The sequence below is a fragment of the Delphinus delphis genome, chromosome 3 (assembly GCF_949987515.2).
Source record: "Delphinus delphis chromosome 3, mDelDel1.2, whole genome shotgun sequence".
NCBI lineage: Eukaryota > Metazoa > Chordata > Mammalia > Artiodactyla > Delphinidae > Delphinus > Delphinus delphis.
Window position 1 is genome coordinate 54,061,558 of NC_082685.1, and position 14,454 is coordinate 54,076,011.

Below are 14,454 nucleotides of genomic sequence, written 5' to 3' on the forward strand. Positions count from 1 at the left end.
CAAGATATACTACTTCTCATCTAAACTTATCCTGACTCTAGTGCTCCCTAGCAGACAAGTAATTGAACTACTCTATGCTATTCTTTAAAAGGTAGATAATGAGTGCCTACCTCATGGGGTTGTTGTGAAGGTTAAGTGAAATATGTGTAAGGCATTTCAAAGTGTCAGACACACAGTAAATGCTCCAAAAATTAGCTGTTATCACAGGGGCAAATGAGCGGCAGGTCAGTGGAAGGAATGGACGGCAAGTCAAAATTATGGAGGGAGAAGAGCAGGTTAAAAAGGAAAAGAAATGAGCCACGGTGCTTCTGATACGCATGACCCCACCCCCAAAACACTGTCACACAGTACTGAAAAATCACACCTCTACCAGAAAGCAAGCCAGGCCAAAGACTGACATACAGGTTCTGACATCACAGCCATTTCCTTTTTCCTCCTGAATAAAGCATCACAGTGGCCTACTTCCCCCTTTTGGAATTAATGTCCGATAACTGCTAAGGACAAAGAAGGAGCCTTCAGCAAATTGTAGAAAATCTGCCAGGGTGCTCCCACTACCCACCAGATGAGAGAAAGAACAAATGACTTACAATCCTTCCTGTGGCTCAATCCTACAATTCTACATCAAATACAGCACCTCCTGTTCACTCTGAATATGTCCTTGGTTAGTGCTATATCTGGATCAGCTTCAGAAGCATGAACAAGGATCTGCAACTTTCTCTCAGCACCTCACCTCTCACACTACACAGGCGATGCAGAAAACAGTTATTCACCTATCACAGGGCAAACTGCTACCCACCGCCCTATCTCCTTCCAACTCTGGCCTCCACAAAGGGCCCTCATAAAGCAATACATAGTTTATCGGCACATCCAGGAACCTGGGACTACTGATGTCAGCTCACAGCCTTCTCATCAGCCAGGAGCAAGCAGAATCACAACCAGCCCTGATTCCAGGCTTACTCGACAACCTCCCTACTCTAATCTTATTCCTGAATCTGAGTCAACAGTGGTGATCTCAGTGGCTTGGCAATTCACCCACTTCCTACTGGACCAGGAAATGCTATTACTAACTCACTCCACCCCGCTGAAACAAACACACTCAGAATCTAACAGTACTGTTCTTTCTAAATCGACCTCCAAAGATCTTGGGTTTACTCATTCATAAGACTATAAATCTTATGCTGGCAAGAGTTCATTCCCCAGCTTCTATCCACACTATGGCACATTTAAGGGTCAAGTTCAGAGTAAAAGAAGGACTGTGGCATCCACAGAAACACATGTACTCACAGCCTGTACGTGAAACCTACCTCACTATGTTTAGATAGGAAGACAGAGGGAAACAATGAAGGTCTGGAGAATGGACTGCCATCCACAGCTGAAAAGAGATATGCAAGCGCCAAAGGAAGTGGTCCTTTACTTTTAAAGTGCTACTTGGAAAACTGGTCCCTAGCCGTTTCTTGGCAATTTTAAGTGTTCAAGGTTTCAGTAGATCTTCATTTACACAAACATATGGCATATCTTCATTTACACAAAGATATGGCCAACGCAGAATAATCCTGGAGAATGACATCTCTTCCGTGTGGGTATGAAATTACAGAGTCAGACATCTATAGTGACCAGGCAAGTAAGCAAAATGAGTGAAACTGGATAAGATTCTTCCCTGCCCCAAGGAAAATAGGTTCGGTCTCATTTTCCTTAAAACATGCAGCCTGTTATTCTTCTGCACTTTTGCTTTCTGATAGAGTCATAGGAACAGAGGGGGTTTCCCCTCTATGAGAAAAACAACAGTGCAAATGCAAGGCAAAGTGGCAGCTGTCCCCTGTCATCACGATGGGGGACAACAGGGCATGGTAGAGACTGCAGCAAAGTGAAGAGCACACACCCCACCCAAAGGAGGCATCCGCCATTCAGCCGTATAAACAACTGGCACATGGGAAGTCACGATCAATATTTACAGATTTTTCCCACTTTAAAATGTTGCCTTAAACAACCCAAGCCAAACCAAACATGTCTGTGGACCACCAGCCTGCGATTTCTGGGGTCTGTGTTCGTCCTTCTCTGCCTCTCCCTACCTGAGCTCCACCCCAGGCCATCACCACATGTTATAACATCATCTCATGCACCGGGACCAACAACGATGCATGTCTGTATTCTTGATGCACCTCACAGTCCAACTTAGCAGAAGCCTTCCCAGTTCATCAATGAAGGAGGACCCTGGGATACTTTCCCATTTTTTCCAATACTGCGGACCCAGTGTCATCACGGGAGGGCAACATTCATCTACTATCTGGAGACAAAAACTTATGAATCTGCAGAACTATGCATGCTCTGAGATAATCAACCACTGACGATGCTTGTGCATTACATATCCTTGCACATGAGAAGAATACATATGGCATGGTAACCTGGGTGGGGTACAGGTGAGAGAAATAGAACGTGAGAGGGAAACCAGACGTTGCAAACCAGTGGCCCACCAACTGCAGCTAAGGTTTACTGAGTGTTTGTTATGGGCCAAGCACCAGGCTAAGGACTTCGCTTGCATTATCATTTGTTCCTTGCAATGAAGCAGTACTATCATTATACTTCTTTTAAAAATTGAGACTCAGAAATGACTTGCACAATCTTGCACTGCTAGGTAGCAAGAAAGCCTCAACTTGAACCCAGTCTGCCTGACTCTATAGCAAGGCCCATACTTTAAGCACAACACTGTACTGCCCCCTTGTGCAGGCAGAGTCTGTGCCCTGGGGATCCAGGGTGACCAGTTCCTTAGGAGGAAGGAGGGAGGGAGGGGAAAGAAGGCACTTCTCTCTTTCATTCTCTCTCTCTCTGGAGGAAGGAAAGGGGAGAGGGAGGAAGGGACTTCCTCTCCCCCGCCCCCCACCCCAAACACACATACACACAAACACTCTCTCTCTCTCTCACACACACACACACACACACACACACACACACACACACACACACACACCCCCCTTAAGAAGTTTTCAGAAGCAGGCTTCTAATCAATTATTTAGAAAGGATCTGATCCTAATGAATGAATGAACCATAACCTATTATAACCTACAGCAGTGACGTCCTGGGAGGAAAGGTCCTAAAATAATTAGGACCATAGCAATAATAGTCTGAAGAGTAATATTGCCAATCACATCAGATAATTTCCTATATTTTATTTTAAAGGAGACTGAAGTCATGACACAGGAAGCCCAGACAAAGACATCTTTGGCACATTAAGTTACACGGTCTTAAATGAAACATATTGAGTGCCAGTGATGTGCATGCCATGGGCACCGAGGACATAGGAGTAAGCAGATTTCAACGCCCAGCACCAGGAGAAAGCATTATTAACTGCCAGGATGAGTAACACTCAGGGAAAATGCAAACACCTGTTATTTTGATAACAAACTGAAAAATACTCTAATTCAAGAAATCTTCTAGGTCATTTATCAATTTTTCTTTGTTAGTATTCTATCTCATGATGATCAGACATGCAGGTAAGTGGAGTTTGCTGGTTGAACCATCTCCTTTCTTTGGACTTACGTGATAGCAAAATTTTCGTTTCAATTTTTAAAAAATAAACTCATTTTATATTTAGAAATTGGCAAATAAACTGGTATACTCAATCAGTAAAACTCCAAATTTCACTATGCAGGCTAAAGAATAGAAACAGTAATAAGAATAGAAATAAGTAACAGAAGTAATATAAATAAGGTTGCCTTACTTCACACCACAGTCCATTAACGAACACATCCCACTCTTACTTAAACCAGAATCCATCAGCAAATACTTTCTCATTTAACTTTTTAAAAGGGAAAAAAAACAGTAATTTAAAAAATACATGAATTCTAAAGATTCTAAGAACTTCTTAGCTAGCTCATTTTACAGAACAGCCAAGGAGCAATTCAGAAAGTACAATATCCCCCCCCCCCCCCCGCCCACCCAAATCATGGAAGTCAGAGCAGGAGAACACCCTCTGAGGAAGGAAAACGCCATTTCCTCTCCAAAATGTCAATGGCACTGAGACCAGCACTCTAACCAACCAGCAGGAAGGCAAAATCAAATATTATTTCAAACAAGGGGTGAGAAGGGGAGGGGAGGGGAAGTTTGAAACCAGGAAAAATGGATTCATCTGTTGCAAAAGATAAAGACAGGCCACACCAAGAGGGAAAAGCAGGACTGGCTGGTTCTCAGCACACACACTAGACCGTCCCAATCACTCATCTGTTTTCATTATCCTCGAATAAGCTGTCCCTGAAGCAAAGAGCCCGACACTTGAGCTCAGAAAGCAAGGTTAAATGTAATGTTTAAACAGAAGTTACATTAACTGAGCATGCTTGCTTCTGCAGGAAACTGGGTATGAAATGATGTATCACAAAAGGGTGGGAGGAAGGAATTTCTAGAGAAAGAATGAGTCACTTAGAATACTCTTCCTTTAAGAGGTAATATGATTTCTGCCACAGAAACACACACACACACACACACACACACACACACACACGCACCACTGACTACCAAATGTCAATGTATAAAGGACGGCTAATTTTCAACGGGACCAGCTAATAGTCACTAATACATATACAAAACTGCCACCTAGAGGCTGAGCACTGAAACAAAGTCTGTTACATAAGATGATTCTTTTTGGAAAACACAGTCTTAACACTCACACAATCTCACGAAGACACACAAACAAGTACATGCATACACACCACATACCAAACTAACAGAGTATTATTTTAACTTAAAATTAGTACGGTTTCCTTTTGACACCATAAATTGGAAGGAGGGGCTTAAACCTTTTATCTTGTATAGGAAATGTAGACAAATAACGGGTTATCGCATATATAATTTGAAAACAGATTCTTCCCCTGGCAGCCCCTTTGCGGATATACACTTAAAGCACCTGTATTCACCCACAGCTTACTGATGACTTGAAGAGTCATGGCGCTATAGGAAAAAGGCGCGCCATCAAAATGAAACAAACGGGCTCAAAGAAATACCCTCCAAACCTATGGCTCACCATTAAGAACAAGGAAGTCCCGGGTTTTAGGGCAGAGCAAAAAACTTCAAAGGAACAACCTCTTCTGACAGAGAACTACTATCAGGGAAGAATATTACAGCATTCCACCTTCAAAATAATCCTGCAAGGTAGGTATGATTAGCCCCACCTTATAGATGTGGTTAAACCGCCAGCCCAGACTCACACAGCTAGTAAAGAAGCAGATCTCAAACTCAAACTTAGGGCTGCCTCGATCTTTTACCAGCATCACGCAGCCTTCTATAAAAATGGACTTGAAATAAGAGTGGTGACTCATTGGAGGGTTGGGGTAGATTACTCAGATTTTCCATTAATCTTTCTAGCCGCCACTATTCTTACCAATCTCCCATTTTCCTGTTTTGTTTTTTTTTGTCCTACCTATACAGAAATGCAGTTTGTGTGTGTACTCGCTCAAATTTTAGTTTAAATATCAACTAACATGATTCAGCTCCTGTAGTCTCTTACACAGTACTTCACCAAAGTCCCGAAGGAAAGAACAAAATAATCTAACTCAAAAATTGCATTACCATAAAAAACAAAATTGAACAACCACACGCACACAGTACTGGATTAAAAACTGGATAAAATGACGTTATTCTGCCTCTGGGAGCAAATTACCTGAGACAGATATTTAGAATTGAACAGAGTTATATAAAACATACCTAATTAAACAACCAGCCAACCAATACAAAGAAAAGCTCATACACTGTGCAAATACACAGTACACGGTGGGATGCGAGGATACAATTGACAGTGGGTATGACACGCCAGGCTGGGACTGGTTCAGAAGAAAGCTGTCTCTCTTTACCTATTCGTGGAAAGCTCACAGAAGGAGGACTTTGGATTTGGTTTGCAAGAAAAATCAGATGACTTTTAAGAAGGAAAGTCCATTAGATTCATAATGCTTCATTAACCTTTATATCTCCACGGTCAGTAGAGTCTCCAGTATGTAGTTATGGTTAATAAATGAGGAAGGGAGGGGAGGAGAGAGGGAATGAAAATTCAGGGCATTCTAGTCATGCCATCATTCTCTGTCAGAGTAGAAGGGTGAAGTCCTTCTGTGTGTTACATCTTCCCTACAGCATTCTGGTCCTTCAAGTTTGCTGGAACACTCAACATACTAGTACTTATACCTTCAGTTGCACGAATGTATGTGTATGTGTCTGCCCATTCTACAATCAACGGTAAGATCCATGAAGGCAAGGACTGTGCTTGTCTTGGTCCCTGTGACACCAGCAGCACCCAGTACCCCTGTTGTCCTAATAAGTTGTCCTTTGCTGCCCACCTCTGGAGAGTACCAAGGGTGGGAATGGGGCACTCAACACCCTACATAACGTCTTGAAATGTATGGACTTCTGTTGGGGTCAGCTAGTCCTGGAAAACATAAAGCATTCTAATTATTTCCTTTCCCCAAGTATAAACACCACCTCTCAAGAGACTACATTGATTCAGTGCATCAAAAAGAAGCCTTTTGTTTCTATTATTCTCCATATGGTTTAGTGGTCCCTCCTGGAAGATATCTGGGAGAAAATACACATGTGTCACATACATCTGTGAGACATCTCTTAAAGATAAACAAATGCAGAGATGCTGGGAGATGACTACCACCATGATTCTCTAGCTTAAACAAATATTTCCCCTACATTTGCTCATTTATTTCCATAAGTTACTGCACGGTGGAGTTAATTGTTCAAAGTGACTGAAGACAGACATTGGCAAGTATGACACACCACTACCCCTAACAGCTGCTTTTAGATGAAGTCCCATTTTTACCCCAGAATTTTACACTAAGCTCCCTCAAAAAGAGTTAACACACTTTAAAGAAAAAATGATAAATCTATTCTTTAGTCCATTAACCAATATAACATATAAACTTTCAAATGTTTGGTTCTATGGTAAGGTAATACAAAGGCACCAAAGAATGCTTCTTTATTAAGGGATAAGAAAGGATGACTTTTTAAAAAGCTAATGAAAGCTTAGGCTGCCGTAAAGAGTATCCAGAATACGGAAGATAATTTACGTGAAAGGAGTGTGTGTGGGCCATCCATCTAAAAGGCTGTCGGGGGCCCCTTTTATGGCTGTTTCAGTGAGAAAGGCCCTCTTACTCAATACTATATTGGTTTGCTAGGGCTGCTGTAAAAAGACCCACAAACTGAGTGGCATAAACAACACAAGTTTATTAGCTCACAGGTCTCGAGCTAGAAGTTCGAGCACAAGGTGTCAGCAGATGGGTTCCTTTTGAAGTATGGAAAGGAGAATCTTTTCCATCCCCTTCTCCTAGCTTCTGGTGGTCTGCTAGCAATCTCTGGCATTCTTTGGCTTGAAGACACATCACCCTGATCTCTGCCCTCATGGTCACATGGCATTCTCCCTGTGTACTTGTCTGGCTCTGTGTCAAAATTACCCCATTTTATAAGGACACTAGTCATACTGGATTCGGGCCCACCCTAATCACCTCATTCTAACTTAACTACCTCTGCAAAGACCCTATCTCCAAATAATTTTCGTTGTCAGAGAGTGAAGATTAGAATTTCCACGTATGAATCTGGGAGGTACACGACTCAAGCCATAACAAATACCTTCTAGGAAAATAAGAAAATATTCTTCTTCGGAGAATGCTGTAGCAACACCCACAACTACTACAACCCACACATGTTCATTTAAAGCCACGTAATATTCTAAGTGCTAGAGTCCTGAAAATGAATTGAAAAACAAAACCAGAAGGGAAATTCAAAGAAGCATCACATTGATTTGATGGACATGGTACCTCGGTCTAAGCAATTTTTCAGTTTGGAACTGAAGTCACAAGAATTTCTACTAACTTTCACTTTTCAGGGTTGCAAACAATAAAATTCTCTTCAAAGAAAGCCAAAGGCAGGAAGAGCTAATATGAGCCTGTGCGACATTTGCTCAGAAAAGTCCAGGGGTCTTCAGCATCTTCTTAGGTCTGAACCTTCCCCCAAAACTAGTACTGTGAAAAAGGGGAAAAAAAAAAAAGGCAGACACTAGAGAAAAGGGATAGATGCGATGTAATTACGTAGAGTTATGTAATTATGTGGAAGTCAATATGGAAGGATGGAGGATACAGAGAAGGGAGTACAGGTCTAGTTTTGTGATGTTAAAGTTGTAAGAGAACTTAGATGTAAGAATTAAAAGCAACGTTCTGAAATGTATCCACGGTATTAAAGAGGATCTTTGACACAAGAAGTTCAAGAACTATAAATCTAAACCCCTAAGCGCTGGATTAACCCTTAATTTGATTTCTAGCTCATTCATGGGTCAGAGTCACAACAGTTCTTCCTAGAGGACGGAAATGTCAGAGATTAACCCCTTTCCAGCAGGATCTGAGGATTAATAAATTGATGGCAACGCGTTGGGATACAATGAAAACAATCAACTGATAATGGCACTATTGCTTTGACTTCTTACTTACGCTAGTCTCCTGAGATAAACAGAAATGAGTGTCATCTTAAGAATAAAAGGTAAAAGAAGAGGTGTACAAAAAATACATAGCATTTATGGAACCATGTGCCCTGTGCTTGGCCTGTGCTCTCTCTGCAGTGCCTCTTTAAACTGTTAGTCACGCAAGGGCTCTCTGAAGGGTACAGGGCAGGAAATATGGGAACAGAAGCAAGTGTGCTGCTTTAGTTCACCCACCATTAGTTTACGCACCAAATGCCAATGATTAGAGTGAGAAAGCCCTCCTCAGATTGCAGTCAGCAAAGTGACTGTCAGTGGTGGCCCTGAAATCCAAGTACAGATAGCACTGGGCTTATCACTCGAAATGTTTCTGAAAACCCTGAGTTCTGAGGCAGCAAAGCGCCCTACAATGAGGTCCTACGACCCTCAGTTCAAATCCCACCTGAAACTTGGGTAAGACTCACCCTCTAAACTGTAGATTCCTCCTCAGTACCAAGAGATACTTGGAGCACACGCCACCCTGGGCTGTAGTGAGGATTACACGCGAATTACATGAAATACATGAACAGTGTTCAGCTTCCAGAAAGCGCTCCCTTACTGCTGGTCCCCTCACCCCACCTCCATAGTTAACTAAAAAAGTGGGTTTTACTGTGGTCATAGCTGTTGCTTTTCTCCTGGTAACCTGTAACAGAGGCTGGTGATCACCTTTACTACTAGCTATATTCTCCTCCACAAGGCTAAGAATTAAGCTCCTTAGTAAAGAAGGCTGAGGGTTTTTTTATTTTTGTTTTACTGTTGCTTGTTATGTTTCTAATAAGGAAAATGCTTTCATGTGCTCTGAGAAAACTGTACTGTGATATGCCTGCTGTTTAATGTACCAATTCTGATTAAGAATAGAGGGTAACAGAAGAGCTTATTCAAAAAGTGGATTTCAGGGTCTCTCTTGCATAAAGTCAGATTATATAGGTCTGGGGCCTATAGCTATAGTTCTAACAAGCACCCCTGTGGATGCTGAGAGTGAGTGGTTCTCACCACACAGTAAGAGACACTGATGTCATCAGCTTGCAACCCCAACCTCCTAGAACATCACTTCCTAAAGGCTACAGCTTCTGCTACAGAGCAACGTGAAACATCATCACTGAGCCTGAAGGATAAAAGTATTCAACCTTAAAACCATACATCATCACATATTCTAAGTCAAATAATCCACACTTTAGCATGTATTAATATTTTGATAGAATAAAACACTAATAGATACTACATAATGATTATCCATGCTACAGGTTAACATACTCTGGGAACAGTCTAAAACCTCATGCTATTAAATATAACCATTCCCGGGCTTCCCTGGTGGCGCAGTGGTTGAGAGTCCGCCTGCCGATGCAGGGGACACAGGTTCGTGCCCCAGTCCGGGAAGATCCCACATGCCGCGGAGTGGCTGGGCCCATGAGCCATGGCTGCTAGGCCTGCGTGCCCGGAGCCTGTGCTCCGCAACGGGAGAGGCCACAGCAGTGAGAGGCCCGCGAACCGCAAAAAAAAAAAAAAAAAATACATATATATATATATATATATATATATATATATATATGTAACCATTCCCTCTTTTACTTTCACATTTCCTAGGTGCTAAACTTTGCATTTTGCCCCTCTGTCTACCCAGCTCAGCAGGTAGAAGCTGAGAAGTCTGTGGAAGGTTGAAAAGACAGCACGACAGCTAGCAGCACATCCCCTCCTTGCTAAAGTACGCTAGTGAAAAAGCAAGGTGTAGGAGTTTTCCAGAGAACAGGACTCCGGGCAGAGTTCCCAGGAATGCCTCCCCTGAGTGTGTGGAAATGCCTTTTCCCTCTCACCTCAGTCCCTTCCTGGATGTGGGGGGAAAATGCAGAAAGACACTAAAGAAAATACTGCCAACAGTACCCTAACCTTTGAGACCAAAGACGACAACCTATATAGAAAATGGAGAGAAGGGGTTTCATTGATGTTCTGTGTTATTTCGGGTGATGGCCAGTCAGGTGTGACCACAAAAGGAGACACAGAAGGGGCTCAGGCAAACCAAGTTTCTTATATTCACAGGTGTTAGAAACAGGACACTTGGCACACCACACAGGGCCACATGGGAAAGCACCAACACCATCCAGGAGGCAGAAGTGGTCGGAGGGGAGAGCCTAGACCACGACCTTTGTTAAGAGTTTCTGCAGCAAAGGCAAGGCAGGGATAGGTAAACCGTTTAGGAGTGGCTGGTCTGAATAATTTCTCAGGTGCTAATAGGCTGTGGGAGTGGTCCCTAGGTGTCTGGTAGAGGAATATTGCCTCCTGGGCTGTTGGAGCCAGCAGAGGTGCTGTGGCTCTGGACTGGAAGTCCACACGTCAATGGCGCTCACCACGCTGAGCCCTCGGCTGACTCTAAGAACTGGTCGGCCCCGAAAGGGGGCAGCCTCTCCCCAGGCAGAAAGCATCACAATACACAGAACATCAAAACTACAAACAATACAACAGTACTATCTCCTCCCCTCCTGCTTATTAAGATGAGATGGAGCAGCCTCATTCTGCTCCACAACTGCATGCCCCTCCGCTTCATGCCAAGGGAACCAGAGATGATGACCTAGAAGAAATCGACTTCCCAAACCCACTCAGTATGCTGAATGTGACACATTTGCTCTCAGCTTATAATTGGGACGTGCAAAGCTTTTCTGGGCCTAATACAGGGGGAAGGCGGTAGGAAGTGTTGGTAAGGGTGGAAATGAGATGGAGGAACCATGGTGAGTTTTAATTGCCTAAAAAGCAACTCTCGGCAACTTCTGGGAGACTTCTGAAGAAGAAAACAATTCAGCTTCAGAAAGAATCACTGACCTCATTTCCAAATCTAACAAGCGCTGCAATGCAGGGCACTGCCCTCACCCAGGCAGTCCTGCAAACACGCGATCATCTCTGGGAACTATTCAGCTGACCAGCATCAAACAACTGGCTCCATTTCCACACAAGTACATCTGCTAATCCATCTTTCATGGATTCCAACAATATGAACTCCAGTAAATTCCATGCTTAGAATAGAGGAGATGCCTACAAGGGCTTAAGGCATCCTGACTCAGGATCTGTTTAAAGTCAAGCATCATCTTCGTTTGAGGCACACTTTCCGCAATCCCCCTTTGCTACCCCAATTCCACCTACCCCACCATACAGCCCTTCTCCACTCCCTTCCCCTCTCACAACCCACACATGGTGAACGATTGGGGTACTCTCTTTTCTTTACAAATGATACTGATTTCTCTGCATTTAGAGTCTAGCTCTTGAAATATCAAGTCAGGTAAACATGCAGGACATGCTAATTAACAGATAATAAAGGCTAACTGTTGAGCTTTTATTATTTGCCAGTCTGCCAAGTGTTTTATATGCCTTCTCTTCTTGAATCCTGACAATGCTAGGAACCAGGTACTATAACCATCTTCATTTTCCAGAGAATGAAATCAAGACCCTGCAAGATTAAGTGATTTGCCCAAAGTCACATGGCTACTCAGCAGCAAAGTCAAAATTTAGATCCGGGTTGCCTGACTTGAGAGCCAAAGCTGTAATAACTAGACTGCTAATGAGACACGGTTAGTTTCCATGAACGTCTGATTTAGGCTAAACAGGCATGCTCTCTCCACGGGCGCTCTAGCAGCCTCCGGGGCCACAACACAGGGACACACCATGCCTCAAGAAGGCATTTCAAACCTGGCAGCACATGGAGCAGCCCACGCCAGGTGGTACTCGCGCTCCAGATCCTCTAGAGCTGCCGTAAAGTGGCCACAGGTAAACGTCCCAGACAGGGTAGATACTGGCTTGACAAAGTGGTGTAGCTTTTTTAAAACAAGTAAAAAATAAAGGGGATAAATTAACAGCATTATAGGACAATCATGATGAGATTTAAGGATCTTTGTGCTAGCACTGCTGATCTTGAATAGACAGCTCAAATAAGCTTAACTCATGGCTTTCATTCAAAGAATTAACCTGTTGCCAAGTAAAGTGTCTCAAAGAACTGGAATGCTGTCAAACTAGCTTAACACCATGAAATGGTACAACTTAATGAGACTGTAAATCTTGAGGAACACAACACAGAGCTCCCTCTCCTAAGACTGTTATCGAAAGCGGTTTGCTTTCTTTCCTGGATGCACACACACAGTGGTAGGCGAAATACTGTAACTAAAAAAAAATTTTTTTTGAACATCTTTATTGGAGTATAATTGCTTTACAATGTTGTGTTAGTTTCTGCTGTATAACAAAGTGAATCAGCTATATGTATACATATATCCCCATATCGCCTCCCTCTTGCATCTCCCTCCCTCCCTCCCACCCTCCCCATCCCACCACTCTAGGTGGTCACAAAGCACCGAGCTGATCTCCCTGTGCTATGCGGCTGCTTCCCACTAGCTATCTATTTTATATTTGGTAGTGTATACATGTCAATGCTACTCTCTCATAAAAGCTTTTTCTTTAATTGATAGAACTTCTTCCACTTTTCCCTTTACCTAACTCCTTTCGAATCATTACATAAAAATTTTTAAGTAAAAAATCTTAAAGAGCTGAAACAGTCATGCTAAACAGTTTTCTTTAAACATATATTCATCCTCCTGAGACATAATACACATTCCCAAGAAGGGAATCCCTGACATTAAAATTAAACCAACCAATCAGGGGTTCAGGGCTGAATCTATAGTATGGGGAGGCTATACTGATTCTTGCAAATCAGTAACTGGCCTGAGGTCTATATGGAGAAGGGAAAGAGGGGGAAAAAACCAGAAAATTTTGAATGAATGGAAAAGAAATCCAAATTCGGCAATGTTTGTTCCTGAGAAAAAGTGTGACAACTACTCACCTGTCTACTGCTTCCACGTCAAAGCAAAACCGCTTCTCAATAGAGTCCGTTTTCCGCCGTGTGCAGGATTTGAGGGTGACTGATTCATCTTCTCCCTGTTGGGAACACACAGACTATCAAGATGAGGCCAGAACTCAGGCCATGCTCCTCTCCAGGACAAACGTGCCACATACACAGAAGTGGTCATTTCATCTTCTCAAACCTGAGTGTTCAGGACCACAGGAGGTGGAAGGTTGGTCGTAAACCTTCTCAGACCACAGCCTCATGCAAATAAAATCTGTAAGCCATGTTTGATACTTAGAGCCCAATGTCTTGAGTACTAACAGATCACGATGGTACAGCATCAACCCATGCTAGGTTAAATTCTTGTTGATATTGGCTTAAATAGGTTTAATTTATAGGTTTGATAAGAGTTGAAACAAGATTACCTTGAGGTCTCCTTCCAACTCTGGATTTCTATGACCTTGGTTCAATGGTCACTTCTCAGGGAAACATTTCTGGACTGGGTCAAACACCCCCAGACATGTTCATATAGCACCATGTACCCCTCCTTCCCTCACAGCACTGATCACAGGTAAGATTTGCTGTTGCTGTAAGTGATGATTCAAATAATGTCTCTTTCCTCATTAGGCTCTAAGCTCCTTGAGGGCATACTGTACTGTGTCTGTTTTTGCTTACCCTTGTGTCACCAGCGGCCAAACAGGCCCAGGAACAGAGTAGGTATGCAATAAATATGTTTTAACAGCTTTACTGAAGTATAATTTTTAAATTTATAATATATTGCACATGTTCAAGCATACAACTTATGAGTCTTGACATCTGTATACGTCTGTGAAATCATCACCACAATCAAGGTAGTGAACATTTCCATCAGCCCCAAAAGTTTCCTGGTAAGTCCCTTTGTAATCCATCATCCCTCCACCCAGTCCATTCCCAGGTAAACACTGACTCTGTTCTCTGTCATCACAGATTAGTTTGCATATTCTGTAACTTTATACAAATGGAATGCTCTTTTACGTCTGACTTTTTTCACTCAGCGTAATTCGTTTGCGATTCACTCATGTCGTACAAATCAAGTTTATTTCTTTTTGCAAACGATATGACCAATAAGGGGTTAATATCCAAAATATAAAAACAGCTCATGCAACTCAAC

At 42.7% G+C, this 14,454-nt stretch overlaps 1 protein-coding gene across 3 annotated transcripts in view; it reads right to left on the bottom strand.

The window, feature by feature from the left end:
• The window catches only part of ARHGAP26 (Rho GTPase activating protein 26), a 478,823-nt gene that overhangs the window by 311,691 nt on the left and 152,678 nt on the right, over positions 1–14,454 (bottom strand). For all 3 annotated transcript variants that reach the window (XM_060008623.1, XM_060008625.1, XM_060008624.1), the window contains exon 10: positions 13,302–13,396. In XM_060008623.1, the coding sequence (XP_059864606.1) occupies positions 13,302–13,396 (95 nt within the window). The remainder of the gene's footprint in view (positions 1–13,301; positions 13,397–14,454) is intronic.